Source organism: Euleptes europaea, chromosome 11, assembly GCF_029931775.1.
Source record: "Euleptes europaea isolate rEulEur1 chromosome 11, rEulEur1.hap1, whole genome shotgun sequence".
NCBI lineage: Eukaryota > Metazoa > Chordata > Lepidosauria > Squamata > Sphaerodactylidae > Euleptes > Euleptes europaea.
Genome location: NC_079322.1, coordinates 72,720,072 through 72,735,996, shown reverse-complemented (window position 1 = coordinate 72,735,996; position 15,925 = coordinate 72,720,072). Strand labels below are relative to the sequence as shown.

Genomic DNA, 15,925 nt, shown 5'->3' with positions numbered 1-15,925 from the left:
TGGATGGGAGGCCACCAAGAAGAAGAACAAAAAGAAGAGTTGGTTTTTATATAGTGACTTTCTCTACCACTTAAGGAAGAATCAAACTGGCTTACAATCACCCTCCCTTCCCCTCCCCACAACAGACACCCTGTGAGGTAGGTGAGGCTGAGAGAGCTCAGAGACAACTGTGACTAGCCCAAGGTCACTCAGCTGGCTTCCTGTGGAGGAATGGAGAAACCAACCCAGTTCACCAGATTAGCGTCCGCCGCTCATGTGGAGGAGTGGGGAATCAAACCCGGTTCTCCAGATTAGAGTCCACCGCTCCAAACCACCGATCTTCACCACGACACCACGCTGGCTCCAGCCTAGGTAGAGAAAACTGGGGTATAAAAACCAACTGTTCTCTCTTTCAAATCTCCTGACATTTTCCAAAGCTAGCAATGCTACCCCCCAACCAAGATTGCTCCATAAGGACTACATACAGGTCACAGAGACCCAAGTGACAGAGCAGAGTGTCTGTCCAACATAGCAGATAAATTGTTATTATTTTCTTGTGGAGGAGTTTGCATTTAATGAACGAAATTTTAACGATTGTCGGTACTCAAATAATCAAGTAATATTTGCATAATTTGTATAGTCAGATAATTTGCTCTTGCTTGCAGAATTCAGCTTCCTTTGTTGTTCAATTTTGACTTGAGTCCCTGTTTCTAACTTTAGAGGTTTTGCATATTTATTTTGGAAAATATTTATACTCCACAAGGCTCTTAGCCAATGGATTTGGAGGTGGCTTATATTAATCGACAATTAAAATCATGATAATTAATCCACCATTTACAACTGCTTGCAGTCGTTTTCAGTAGCTAGCAGCAAACCCCGGAATCCGAAATTAACAAAAGTCAATCATTGTAACTGAAGAAAACACATGTCGCATAACCACGTCTCCACTTTGTCCCTGTCTACAAAACATAATGGGCAAAAGCTGGAAGAACAATGGAATTTAAAACAACCAACAGAAGTCATGAAAAAGTCTGAGCAAAAAAAAAAAAAGCCTTCGACAATATTTTTTTTTAAAAAAAATTCACCTGATACCTTAAACCAGCAAAATTAAGTACAGGTCGAGCAGCTGTGGGGAAGGTGTGCCAAAGCTGAGGGGCAACCACAAAAAAGACCTTGCACATTTGGTTCTGAAATCATACTTGGTGTTAACTGGTGCTAGAGAATTTGAAAACGTTGTGATGTCGAGGGGTGGTCCTAGCCAATGCGCAACAGGGACTGCTGCCCTTGGCCCCATGCTAGGGGGGTGCCGCCCATGGCCCCGCCCCCTGATGGGAAAAAAGAAAAAGTCTAGGCTCCATCCATTGTCACTTGTACTCACCCTAGGGTTGCCAACCTCCAGGTACTAGCTGGGGATCTCCTGCTATTACAACTGATCTCCAGCTGATAGAGATCAGTTCACCTGAAGAAAATGACTGCTTTGACCATTGGACTCTATGGCGTTGAACTCCTCTCTCCAAACCCCGCCCTCATTAGGCTCTGCCCCCAAAACCTCCCGCCCGTGGCAAAGAGTGACCTGGCAACCCTAACTCACCCTGCCCAGGGTTCAGGCTGCCTGCTCGCAGCAACAACCACGTCAACCCTCCCCATCTGAGGCTCGGGCAGCTGGGTCAGTGACGGCTGCTTTTGCCCACTTCCTCTGGGGCTCAGGCAGTCGGCTTCTGGTGACGGCTCCTGCCCGCCTCATGCAGAGAGAAGGACACCCTTCTTTGGCCTCAGGAGGGAGGGTGGTGGGAGGGGCCCAAGGGGGGGGGCACTGGTTCTGGCTCCCCAACCAGGACTTCTGTCCCAGGCCCCAGAATCCCTAAGACCACCCCTGATGATATTACTAGCGCAAAGGTATAATTTGGCAAACTGTGTTTTTAAACAAAATGCTTTGATTTCTTTACAGTTCTTTCCTTAACGTGTGGTTTTACATTATTCAGTATGTTTATTATGTGCACTATTTTGACCAATTGTGTGTTCATGGCACGACGGGAAATCCCCCAGTGGGCTAAATACGTCGAGTAAGTATCTTTGTTTGCTTTTTACTTTCCCCCCGCCCGTTTCTTTCCTATTCTCCTACTGTCTTGTTGGGGCCTTCTGCTCATGGCTTCATTTTAGGGATGCCAGCCTCCAGGTGGAACCTGGGGATCCCCTGGAATTACAGCTCATCTCCAGATGACAGTTCACCTGGAGAAAATGGCTGCTTTGGAGGGTGGACTCTATGGCATTGTACCCCTCTAAGGTGCCTGTCCTCTCCAGTCTCCACCCCCAAATCTCAAGGAGTTCCCCAATCTGGAGCTGGCAACCTTAACTTCTTTAGGGGGACTGGAAGTATTTACTGACTTGCATCCAGTCTTCTCGGGGTGCTTCTCTTTTAACTGGTTCAAAAATGGTGGAAATTAAAGGGAACCGAAAAGCAGATCCTCGAATAATGCTGAATTGATAACAAAGGAGGCGGCAGCCAGCCAGCAGCTCTCATCTAAACCCCCCAGCGGTGCAGAACTGAATTCTGGGCTCTGGGGAGACACAGATTCATCTCTGAGCCTGTATTTTTCGGGTTTTATAAACCCAAAATTTTTCGATTTTCCATTGTATTTGGCTTTTGGCTTTTTTTTTGTGTGTGTGAAAATTTCTGGGTTTGTTAAACCCGAACCCGAAAAATACCGGGGGGAAAGCTGCACACTCCTAAGACCATTGTGTACATTTTTAAATACAGTAAATCTTTGACAGATGTATGTCTAATTGAGCCACCTTGTTGCACCTTTTCATTCTGGGTTACAGTCAAAGTGGCATTTTCGAATTCCTTCAGGGTATTGTTTGGGGCTTCTCTTTTGTTGTTTGCATGAGCCCTGAATCTTGGCTGCTCTACTGACCCACCTGTGTGATTCAGACAACCTTAAGGTGTTTGAGGGCTTTGAGAAAGGCCTCTGTGTGGTGCTCCATATAACATGGGAGTGAGCCATTCTTGTGTAATAGCCACCAAATATCACACCACAGGCTGGGCCCCACCAAAGATTCGCTAGTCCCTTTCCCACTACCACGGTGCATCCACCGGTTGTGTGAACAGGCCTAGACAGTTGATGGTCAGCTTCTGATGTTGGAATGTTCCAGTAGGAAAGGTACATTCCTTTCCCAGGGGTGTCTCCTGCACATAGTGACGGTTGTGGGCCATGGTGGCCAACCAGGGTCATCCAGAGCCACAGTGTGCATATGCGCCTTGAGTTGTGTGATGTCTGCTTTGATCTGATGCCTCCTTCCTAATACTGAATTCCAGTCCACTGTCCTCGACTAATGTTTTGCCAGGTTGTCTCTCACCTGTGTGAACCCGGCAGTAGAAAGTAAGTTGATGATTGTCACACTGCCCAACTCATACTTTGCATTGTCTGCTATGCTCCCATGAATGAGCATCATGCACAGTCAACGCTCCATTTGATACTACTGGCTTGTTTTTCCACGTCCTGCTCTTCTCCCCATGGAGAGAATGGCAGCCATTGACGTATATGGGAGAAAGCTTAGATCAGGGGTGTCAAACTTAATTGTTACAAGGGCTGGATATGGTGTAAATTTCACTTGCTCGGGCTGGGCCATGCCTTGCCAGCCCAGATTGAGAAGGAGGGGTGGCTGCCTCTGCTGACTCGCGGGCTGGATAAGAGGTCTCAAGGGACTGGATCTGGTCTGCGGGCCTTATGTTTGACACTCCTTGCTTAGATGATTGCTTAGGGTTGCCAACCTCCTGGTAGTAGCTGGAGATCTCCTGCTATTACAACTGATCTCCAGCCAATAGAGATCAGTTCCCCTGGAGAAAGTGGCCGCTTTGGCAATTGGACTTTATGGCATTGAAGTCCTTCCCCTCCCCAAACCCTGCCCTCCTCAGGCTCTGACCCAAAAACCTACCGCCGGTGGTGAAAAGGGACCTGGCAACCCTACTCAAAGCCCATGCTAGACAGTGCTGCTAGAAAGATGAACTTGGAGACTCGGCTTTCAGAGATAATGTTTCTGAAGTATGACTGAGCTAGTCTTTAGGAATACAAACACCTTTTGATGGCTTTTTATCTTTTTTTTAAAAAAAGATACTTCCTCCCCCCTCTCTTTTTGAAGTACAGCAAGTATGCATTTCTCCAAGTTATGGAAATGGATAGCAGATGCAGGAGCTGAATCAAAGTGCAGTGCATTAGACAATTAGCGTGGCTCATTGAGCTAACCAGAACACACTTTTTTTTATTTTTGACTGACGGCTGATAAACATGGCCATCTGCTCCTGGTGGCTGGCGCCGGAGGGAAAGACTACAGAATGCCCTCCTTTGAGTCAGGATCTTGTGGAACATGCAGGCCGCAACTTCTAGAAGAGGTGGAAACACGGCTCAGATGGTGGTATATTTCCCCCTTCCTAAACACTGTCTGGACCTATTGATAGCAGCATCTTCATGTTGGGACCCATGGCTTCTGCGAAGCTGGTACACATTTATGAAGACCAACTTGAGATTTATTTCTTGATGCTCCAGTTGTGGCCTCTTGGGATTAGAGAAGGGCCTTTTATCCTTCCCCCTCCTAGGATCTTATTTTTCTTTACCCCTTCTCAGTCTAGAATATTGCTGTCCTACCTTATGGATGGAGTTAAGGGCCTCTTGGTCTTTCCCACTATTTAATTCCATAATTTTAGGGCAGTGTCATTATTTTCTCTTATTGTTACTTATGCTATGGGAATCGTTACAAGTATATATTATAAATAGGGTTTCCCAGGTCCCCCCATGCCACCGGCGGGAGCTTTGTGGGGGCAGGGCTGGGGGCGGCAACCTGTGTGTGCAGCGTGATGATGTCACTTCCAGATTTATCCCAGAAGTACTGGCATTACGCGGGACGCTCTAGCACATTCCTCCCCAAACTCTATGGAAACCATAGAGGTTTTTTGGGGGGATTGCTAGAACGTCTCCATTGCAGGTTAAACCCGGAAGTGACGTCATCGTGGCATGCGCATGGATCGTCTCCCTCAGCTGGCCTGCTTCTGTCCATCCAGCTGAGGGGCGGCGGGCAGCCCGGTTGGTGGACAGCATATGGGAACCCTAATTATAACCAGGCATATGGGAATGCGAATTATAAAGATACACCTTATTTATCAGATAAAACCCCAATTGGTCTAGTTATGATTGGTTTGGCAGGAGTCTACATCCATGGTAGAGAAGGAAGAAAATTCTGATAAGAATCGTAGCTCCTGAGGTGATCCCTTCTGATTCAGCGCTCTCCTGGCAACTCAAGTGACGATTTGAGGGGACGGGTCTGCATGCTACTAGTCCTTGTGAAAGGATCCATACCTGGGATGTGCTGCTCAGACTTATTTCACACATGCATGTCCATCCTTTCAATGACTTGCAGAGGCATGGATAAACATTTGGAAAGTGTTACGTTTGACCAGCGTCGTCCAATAAAATAAGCTTGCCGGTGTTTTGAATTCAATCCCGGATGGCTGTTTCACACACGCAGATCATGCACTGGAAATTGGATGAACAAGCATGTGTAAATACATTGTCTGCTCTTTGTGTCCATCATCTGCTAACGCTCTTGCTTTTTCTCGGACCTTTAAACCCTTGCAGATACACTTTCACTGGCATTTACACTTTTGAATCATTGGTAAAAATATTGGCGAGAGGATTTTGTATGACAGAATTCACCTTTCTTCGAGATCCATGGAACTGGCTGGATTTTTCTGTTATTGTCATGGCGTAAGTACCATTTTTAAAATTCCTCCTTGAGGTTTCTTCTTCAATTGTTTCCCAAAACTCTCTAATGCTTGTTTGTACATGGTGTCCCAGAGATATATTATTGTGCTTTTAATTATCTTTATCCTATGGAGTTTGGGGCTGAGTTCTTGAGGCCTTCCCTAATTTCCCAGGTAATGTCTATCAACCCATTTGACCAAGATGTGCCTTTTCTGGAATCGACTACGTCAGGGGTGTCGAACTCAATTGTTACGAGGGCTGGATATGACATTAATGTCACTTGGTCGGGCTGGGCCACGCCTCGCTAGCCCAGATCAAGAAGGGGGGGGTGGCTGCTTTGGCTGGCTCGCGGGCCAGATCTGGCCTGTGGGCCGTATGTTTGATACTCCTACACTAAGCACTTATTTGGGTGAAGCTGCATTGAGTGGCCATCTGGATGGGACTGCGGAAGACCTGTAAATGGGTGCCCTGCCATTTCTTCAACTCCAAATGGGCAGACAAAGTTACCCTGCCCAGCCTGATGCTGTTTTTGTGCTCTCAGAGTCCCTCCCTGTTTTAGAAAGTCCTTGTATCTCCTGCAGGTCTGCCTTGGGTCCTGCTGATCAGATGTAGGTTTGCCAACCCAATATGGGAGCTTTTGAAGGGTGGAGACCTGTTAATGGGCGTTGCTCCAATGCCATGATGTCACTTCTGGCACAAACCTGGAAGTGACATTATCATGTCAGGACAATGCTCTAGGATCCCACTGAAACTCTTTGGTAAAACCAGAAGCGATGTCTTGGCATCAGCGTGATGTTGGTTTCTCTCCCATTTCCCCACCCTGCTATCCTACCAAGCTGTGGTGAGGGGGACCAGAAGTACTAAGTGGGAGATCTCCCACTGGAGCAAGAGTCTTGGCAGCCCTAAGATGTGCTCTGGGAGTTTCCTGCTTAGTACCTAATACTCAAGTGCTCGGGAGCCTCATTTGGTCTGGGAGCACAGCATGCAGGATGGGGGAACCTAAACCTATGGGGTTGTGTGTGTGTGTGTGTGTGTGTGTGTGTGTGTGTGTGTATTTGTTTGATTTTTATCCTGCTCTTCCCAAATGAGTTGGGCTTGGCTATACGTAAATTTCTTCAGCAAAGTATATAGCAACTCCCCAGGGCCATTTCAGGTCAGGAAAACACACAGTGGAAATGCATAACCCCCCTCCCTAAATGTCATGTCTCTAATCTGAATTGTACCTGTGCACACCTGGGAATTAAGTTCTAGGCATAAAACTCCCAGAGTAGATCTGATCGGCAGGACTGGGGGCAAGCACATGGGGGACACAAGGAATTGTGTGAATTGTCCCCGCGATCCTATTTGCCCTGCGGGAGAAAGATTGAGACTCCCATATGAAGTGCCTGTATGGTTCCCCCCTATCAGGTATATAGCAGCCCCAGGCAGTGGTGAGGAGTGACTGAGTTTGTAAAAACAGCACCAGGGAAAGGTTTAAACCCTTCTCCCCCCGTGCCACCCCCAAAACTGTTCTTTGCAGTTGAAAAGCAGTGGGAGATCCATCGACAGATCTCCCGTCATCCCATCTGGGATAGCCTTTCATCCTGTTGAAGGGTTATCCCAGGAGGGGCAACTGTCATCAACAAAAAGTTAAACTCGTGTGCAACTTTGGCATGGGATGAGCCCGGCCGCTTGGACGGCACGATATCCTGACCCCGCCCCCCGCCACTGGGGGTCCTGCTGAAGTCTCGCTTAAACCTCCAGCAACTGTGGTTTGCATCTCCCACCTTGCATCGCCATTGTTAAGAGCATGATCACACTACAGACTTAATGCTATTTAATAGTGATTTCAACTGAAATTCTTTGGCGTGGATTTAAGAACTTCCTTGACAGTAATCGGGCCTGCCCATGCTCGTGGGACCAGCCAGAAACAGTGGCTCATGTGCTGCTTTAATGTGATTTTGACATGCCCTTGCGGGAAACCTGCATCGATCCACTGGTGCAGGATATTTTCTGTCTCCCCGCAAAGGACAAAGTGGTTCTCCTCCTTGACTGATCAGCACCCCTGTATTACGGAGGAGGTAGCGGCTATGAGGATTCGAGGGACCAAGCGTAAACCTATTTGATTGTTGCCATGATCGATTGATTTACATATAAACTGTATTTTATCTGGATACAACTGTTTGTAATGACTGTAACTGTAATTCCTGTGCCATTAAAGAGAACACTGCTTGGGGTGAAATCTGTTATAGGTAGGGTTATGGCTTAGACCAGGGGTGTCGAACGCAATTGTTATGAGGGCTGGATATGACATAAATGCCACTTGGTTGGGCCGGGCCATGCCTTGCCAGCCCAGATTGAGAGTGGGAGGGGTGGCTGGCTTGCGGGCCAGGTAACAGCTCTCAAGGGGCCGGATCTAGCCCACAGGCCTTATGTTTGAAGCCTCTGGCTTAGACCATAAGCAAGGTTGGCCTGGACCAGTATTTGGATGGGAGACTGCCAAGGAAGGCCAGGGTCACTATGCAGAGTTGGGCAACGGCAAACCACCTCTGAATCTCTCTTGCCTTGAAAACCTTCCAGGGTCGCCATAAGTTGGCTGCGACTTGACGGCAAAAAAATAAAATAAAAGGCTTAGGCTGTACAGTGCTGGGGGTCTTTAAGAAATCAATCTTGTTCTGCTTAATGATTTTTGCCTTTCCATTCAATTCGAGGCCTCCGCTTGATCCAGGAGTGAAGGATTGCATGGTTATTGTGTGAATCACAGGAGCATGTGCCCAGTTTTGGCATGCTTTCACACATGCTGAATAATGTACTTTCAACCTACTTTCAATGCACTTTAACAATAGTTTGCAAGTGGATTTTGCCTTTTCATACAGTAAAATCCAGCTGCAAAGTGCATTGAAAGTGGATTGAAAGTGGATTATTCGGCCTGTGCGAAAGCGCCCTTAGTCTCTGCTTCTAAAATGAGCGGGAGGTACAAATATCCTCCAATATAACCCAAGGAGTGAGCCTAGGAGGATACAGGATGGCACTGAAGAAATATGTTAGAGGAATCTTGGAGCACTAGCAACACCCCTAGAAATTCTGTTTACTTCACAGACAACAAGGAATGCAAACAAGTCTGTTTGGATGCAATCCTAAGAACACTTTCCTGGAAGTAAGCTCCACTGAATAAAATGACACTTAATTCTGAGTAAACCTGGTTAGGATCGTTCCCTACGATTAATACCATCTCTGATATAGGGGGATGAAGAATAGAACACAGATTCCCTCTAGCTGTACCTCTGTGATAAGGTACCAGCTCTGGGTGGGGAAATATCTGGAGATTTTGGGGGTGGAGCCTGGGGGTGGTGGGGTTTGGGAAAGGGAGGGACCTCAGCAGGGTTGAAAGCCATAGGGTCTACCTTTTAAAGCAGCCATTTTCTCCAGGGAAACTGATCTCTGTTGTCTGGAGATCAATTGGATTAGTGGGAGATCACCAGGTCCCACCTGGAGCCTGGAACCCCTAATCCTGAAGGAGTAAGAGTGGAATGCAAGGCTCTTCTGAGAGCCAGTGTGGTGCAGTGGTTAAGAGCGGTGGTTTGGAGCGGTGGACTCTGATCCGGAGAACCGGGTTCAATTCCCCATTCCTCCACATGAGCGGCGGACACTAATCTGGTGAGCTGGGTTTGTTTCCCCACTCCTCCACAGGAAGCCAGCTAGGTGACCTTGGGCTAGTCACAGCTCTCTTAGAGCCCTCTCAGCCCCACCGACCTCACAAGGTGTCTGTTGTGGGGAGGGGAAGGGGATGTGATTGTAAGCCTTTTTGATTCTCCCTTAAGTGGTAGAGAAAGTCGGCATATAAAAGCCAACTCTTCTTCTCTTTGTTCTTGTTCTTCTCCTCCTCCTCCTCCTTTTCCTTCTTCTCCTTCTCCTTCTTGTACTACCTCTATGATCCTAGAGGTTGGAAAGTGGACTGCACAGGCAAGCCCATCTGTCTCTGGACTGAGAACTCCTAACTTGATGTGTTACTTACCCTGACAATTCACAGTGGGTAGCCGTGTTAGTCTGTCTGCAGTAGTAGAAAAGGGCAAGAGTCCAGTAGCACCTTAAAGACTAACAAAAATATTTTCTGGTAGGGTATGAACTTTCGGGAGCCACAGCTCACTTCTTCAGAGCTGTTTCTCACGAAAGCTCATACCCTACCAGAAAATATTTTTGTTAGTCTTTAAGGTGCTACTGGACTCTTGCCCTTTTCTTTCTTCAGATGAAGAAGTGAGCTGTGGCTCACGAAAGCTCATACCCTACCAGAAAATATTTTTGTTAGTCTTTAAGGTGCTACTGGACTCTTGCCCTTTTCTATTACCCTGACAAGCTAGTCATGTAATGTCTGAGAGTGTCTGGTAGACCCGCTGCACGCTCCGGCCCCATCCATCCTTTCCAGTCTCTGGCACCACTGGTCAAATGAAGCGTAAAGACACCAGTGCCTTGCTGTGCCCCTGGCAGAAGGGCAAGCCCGGCACAGTTCAAGGGAGGCACATGCGGCTCCTGTCCCAATTAGAGTCTGAGCACATGGCAAGCCAGGGACTCATGTGGCGGCAGCGGCGTTGGGTTGCTTTTTCTGCTCCTGCCAGCGTGCTGCTTCTGGCAAGGGTCCGGCTTGCCTATTAGGCGGACAGCCTGCCTGCCTGCTCCCTCGACAGGACAGGGGCCTCCCCCAGCCGTTTGCTTGTTTGCTGCTGGGAGACTCTTGTCCTCAGTTCAAAGCAACTTCTTCCCGATTCAGCTCTAAGCCTATGTAAACAAACCCAAAAGGATCTGGATTCAGGACAGCTGTTGGCTTGGCAGGCGAGCGGAAACTTAAAACAGGGCCCTAGTGGGTGAAAAGGAAAGAGGATCGAGGCTCAGAAGAGATGAAGAGAACCCCGCTAGGGGGGTAAGGGTCAGCCGATTCTGTGGGTTTTTTTTTTTTAAGAGGAAGGTAATGGTCCCAGAATGGTCCCAGAATCGGCCATGACAACCAGGCAATTCTGCACGAGTTTAAAAACCTCCGTCAATTTGTTTTTAAGTACTTCTTGGCTGCCGTTCCAGCAACCACTTAAGCAATTGTATCCTGAGCTTTAATCCCATCTTCAACGGATGAAATTTGGCTTTTTAACCCTGACCTCGAGCTTAGCTGGTGGGAGCCTTAGGGCTGAGTGTGTGTGCAAGAAAAAACCACACCCTTTGTTTTTAAAATAAAGTGTAAGTTATTTATCACAAGGAGGATCCATAGCACCATGGCCAGTGGGGCTGCGAGGATTTACGGGCAGGAAACTTGATGTTATGTATGTCACCAGGGTATTGTGCTTTTTACTTGGGGTTGTTTCACCTCATCAGGTACTGGTCATTTATGCATGAGTACTTTCACTCACGTTCCCCCCCTCCCCGGTCTGTCTCGGTTGTTCCTTGGAGTTATGCATGAGTTTTCCCTCCATTAGAGATTACCTCGCTGCCAGCCCTTGCAAATACCCGACCTTCCCGTTCCTCTGTTATCCCGATTCTTCCCTCTCCCCTGAGCTCAGTCCGGGTGAAATCCCCGTGCATAGGGCAAAGCGCGGGACACGGTCCTCTCTCTTTTTTAAATATATAAATTTTATTTATTTTATATTGTTGAGGGTACGTACAGAAGGTAAAAGGGAAAGGGGGAAAAAAGGTATCCATCAGAAAATAAAGACGAAAAAGAACATACACACTTCCTCTTGAAAAAATTAATAGAGCAGAGTACATTATGGCTATTGTCTCTTTCGAGTTAGCTAATATACGGGCGAAAAAATATGTTCATTCAAGAAATAAACATCTTACATTTCTGACATGGTTCTCTCTTATCCAGTTACAAAGCAGCGTGTACAGAGGCGGGGATTCAAATGCTTCCTGCTTCCTGGGAGCTCTTTCTGGGCAGAAGAAAGGCTTTTTAAAACTGCAGCTTAGATTTCGCCCCCCACCTTTCAGATTGCCCCGTTTTTGTTTTTTTGTTCTTAAGATGCTTTTATTATGCAGCAATTGTTTTTTTGGGGGGGGATTTTCTCTCACAGTATGCTCTACAAAGTATGCTCTTCAAAGCAGCATATAAAGGGGTGGGAGCTTGATTTGTGCTTGGAGACTGCCGGTACGTTGACTCCCAACAGGAAAGTGTGGGTCTAGCAAGCAAGGAACCTCAGGTAGCACTCCCATGCATAAACGACCACTGTAGTTTTGGGGAGTGACTGAAGCTAGTGGAGTTCCTGTTCTCTGTTGTTGGTTGTGTTTCGAGAGAATAAACTAGTGATGCTTAAGGCCTCTTGAGACTCATCCTTACCTCTGCCAGACATAGAACTTGAGGATTGGGCTCCTCCATCCTTCCTATGAGTTACGTACATCTAATACCGATGTTTGAGCTTGACTAGCTTGTGAGTGTTCACAGGCGGATGAGGGTGGACTCTAACTTTTGTCCCAGTTTTCAGCGGATGAAGGGGAGAAGGAACAGGCTTCATGTGGAAGAGCGGGGGAATCCAGATTAGTCCACAACTCTTTTCCACAAGAAGAAGATGAAGAGGAAGAAGAAGACTTGGTTTTTATACCCCGATTTTCTCCACCTTTTAAAGGAGACTCAAAACGCCTTCCCCTCCCCACAGTAGACACCATTTGAGTTAGGTGGGGCTGAGAGAGTTTGGCGAGAACGGTGACTAGGTCACCCAGCTGGAGGAGTGGGGAATTGAACCCGGTTCACCAGATTAGAGTCCCTTGCTCTTTGCCATTACACTATGCTGGCTCTCCCACGAGACCACACTGGTTAAGAGCGGGGGTTTGCAGCGGTGAACTCTGATCTGGAGAACCAGGTTTGATTCCCCACTCCTCCACATGAAGCCAGCTGGGTGACCTGGGGCCAGTCACACTCTTTCAGCCCCACCTACCTCACAAGGTGTCTGTTGTGGGAAGGGGAAGGGAAGGCGATTGTAAGCCACTTTGATTCTTCCTCAAGTGGTAGAGAAGGTCGGCATATAAAAACCTTCTTCTTCTTCTTCTTCTTCTTTTTCTTCTTCTTCTTCTTCTTCTTCTTCTTCTTCTTCTTCTTCCTTTCTCCTTCTTCTCCTTCTCCTCCTCCTCCAGTTCAGGAAGATTTGTAGACAAAACCTTTTGCTTTTTTTGGATTGCAAAGCCCATCCTATGTAATGACTGCTTGAACTAATTGGACTGTTATCAGGAGATAAATTTGTTAAGTCAAATGCTGGTTCTGTCAGGAAATAATGGCAAACTCTCATTAACTTCGCTGCAGCTCCAGCCGAACCCTACTAAGTTAATCAGGCCTCGTGAAGGGTTGCTGACTCCAAATGCTAGGATATCCACTTGGCAGGTCTTTCAGGCATTTGGTGAAATGCCAGTGAAATCTAAAGGGTTCTCAACCGACGGCAGGCACGTTTAGGAGGGCTCTGTCTGACGGTGAAGGTTGTGGATGCCGTGACCGGGTCATGTTTCCTTTTGATTCTAAGCTTCGGGAAGGCCAGTGACAATTTCAAGAGCTTCTAACCTTTTTATTTTAATTACCTACCAAAGGGCTCCGGGCGGGGCGACGCTTTTGAAAGCATGGAGAGGCATTCCGTTACAAGGGAATATCATTTAATCAGATTAAAGGAGCGCTGGAAGCCCCCCGCCTCTTTGGCAATCTGACATTAACGTCTCCCTCGGGACGGCACACAAACATGCCAGCGATGGTTCGTACAAAAATGTGTCATCTGATTCAGGGGCGTAGACTTTCCAATTTCCTAGGGGTGTGGGCTGGGGCTGGGCCAGAGACATTGCTATGACATCACAGGGAGGAGCCAGTGACATCACAGGGAGGGGCCTCAGTTGCCACTATCTGTGGAGGCAGGGCTATGGGGGATTTAGGGAGGGGCTCCCCCAAAATTTAGGGGGCCTTCAACACATTATCTTCAGACAGCTGAAATACAACTTTAGCATTTAATTAACAATGCAAACTGTTTATTTACATTTTTTTTAAATTACAGTAAAATCAAATATTCTTTTAATTCCTTATTACCCCTTCTGCTGCTCCCGCAAGCATCCTACTAGCAAACAGGAACAAAGCCTCAAAGAATCATGGAAATTGTAATATGATACAACAGGAAGGTAGGACAGGACTGTGCTTCAGCTTCCATTGGATCTGAGCCCCTCATTTGGGCACTGGTTGCCCGGGGGGGCTTAGCCCCCCCTGGCCAAATTCAGGGGGGCTCGAGCCCCTCAGCCCCCCCATGGTTTACGCTATGATTTGATTTGTGCACCGTAAGCAGAGCTGGTTGATTTTGCTTGCCACAGATCACCCCAGGTTTAGGGGGTGTGCTTAACGTTGCCAACCTCCTGCTATTACAGTTGATCTCCAGACGACCAGGCTCAGTTCCCAAGATCAGGAAATGTCTTGTGGACAGCCATGCAGTCGAATTGTTAAGGACGTCTGCTAATGTTTGCGGCACTTTCTCCCCAGAAGAAACGATTCGCTTGTACAAAAACCTACCTTTAAATTTTTGCACATTATTGGAAACCTTCTTGCAGCCATGGTGGCTGGATTTGCTGTGGCTTTAGCACCCTTTTTATTTTTTACTCGAAAGGGTTAATGAGTGTACTGACATCCAGAATCCTTCTAACCACAAAGTGGGGTTGCCAACCTCCAGATGGCACCTGGAGATCTCCTGATATTACAGTTGCTCTCCAGATAACCAAGGTCAGTTCCCTTGGAGAAAAAAGCTGCTTTGGAGGGTGGACTCTATGGCATAGTACCCCGCTGAGCCCCCTCCTCTTCCCAAACCCCGCCCTCCCCAAGCTCCGCCCCAAAAATCTCCAGGTATTTCCCAACCCAGAGCTGGCAACCATACCAATAAGATTTGGCTACAGGGTAAATTCAGTGTGGGCAAGGTTGCATTTTTTCCAACCCTGTTGGACTGTGCTGGTTTTAAAAGCTGAGCACAAGTGGGTGGATTCTTTAAAACAACTCCAGCAATAGTATTAAAAGTTTTTTTGAGTGTCCCTGGAAAGAAACCTGAAAACAGGTGGTACATTTGAGGAGTGCAAAAACAGTCACTGAATGAACCCCTCCCGTTTCAGTTCAGAATGGCGAATAGGGTTGCCAACCCTGGGTTGGAAAATTCCTGGAGATTTTGGGGGGTAGAGCCTGGGGAGCTTGGGGTTTGGAGAAGGGAGGGACCTCGGTGGTGTATAATGCCATAGAGTCCATCCTCCAAAGCAGTCATTTTCTCCAGGGGAAGTGATCTCTATCGTTTAGAGATCAGTTATAAATCCAGGAGATAGCCAGGCCCCATAGGGTTGCCAACCTCCAGGTGGTAGCTGGAGACCTCCCGCTATTACAACTGATCTCCAGCCGATAGATATCAGTTCACCTGGAGAAAATGGCCGCTTTGGCAATTGGACTCTGAGGCATTGAAGTCCCTCCCCTCCCCAAACCCCGCCTTCCTCTGGCTTTGCCCCCCTAAACCTCCCGCTGATAGCAAAGAGGGACCTGGCCACCCTCAGGCCCCACCTAAAGGTTGGCAACCCTAATGGGTGACTGTTGTCCTCTTAGTAGGTTATGGACACAACAGCTACTCAGAGGGACACATAAAGTGAGCGAGAACCATCTGGCAACCAGACAGGGAAGTTTTTGCAAATGATTCAAATCCTTGATTGTCAGAACACAAAGCTTACAGCACTATCTGGGGAGAAAGTGCAGCAGACATTAGCAGATGTCCTTAACAATTTGGCTACATGGCTGTCCACAAGTTTCCAATGCTGACTGACAGCAAGCACTGCAAACCTGTCAACCATTCTGATGTCTTTTTCTTTCTCTGATAGCAAATGCTCCTTTTTTGCGGAGTTAACCAAAAATTAATCCTGCCCTTGACCTAGAATAAAAAATTGGATTGCGTCTCCACATAAAGGTCTAACAATGGAGTAAGTGAGAATCTACTACTGCCAGGAGTGGACTGGCCATATACTTTGCTGGGGGGTGGATCCCCATGCATTGTGGTCCTCAACCCCACCTACCCCCAGCTAGAGAACTGGTGAGGAAGAGGAGGAGAAGAGTTGGTTTTTATATGCCGAATTTCTCTACCACTTAAGGAAGAATCAAATATTTATTGGGGGGGGGGATCCAGAAAGCCTGTTTGTTCTGCCTCTCTGCTGTTGATTCCATCTTGAAATCTTGTGGAAACCTGGGGGATATGTTT

At 47.4% G+C, this 15,925-nt stretch overlaps 1 protein-coding gene across 2 annotated transcripts in view; it reads left to right on the top strand.

Moving 5' to 3' along the window:
- LOC130484301 (sodium channel protein type 5 subunit alpha-like) overlaps positions 1 to 15,925 on the top strand; it is a 229,386-nt gene that overhangs the window by 18,367 nt on the left and 195,094 nt on the right. For both annotated transcript variants that reach the window (XM_056857212.1, XM_056857211.1), the window contains exons 3-4: positions 1,953 to 2,042; positions 5,610 to 5,738. In XM_056857212.1, coding sequence (XP_056713190.1) covers positions 1,953 to 2,042; positions 5,610 to 5,738 — 219 coding nt within the window. The remainder of the gene's footprint in view (positions 1 to 1,952; positions 2,043 to 5,609; positions 5,739 to 15,925) is intronic.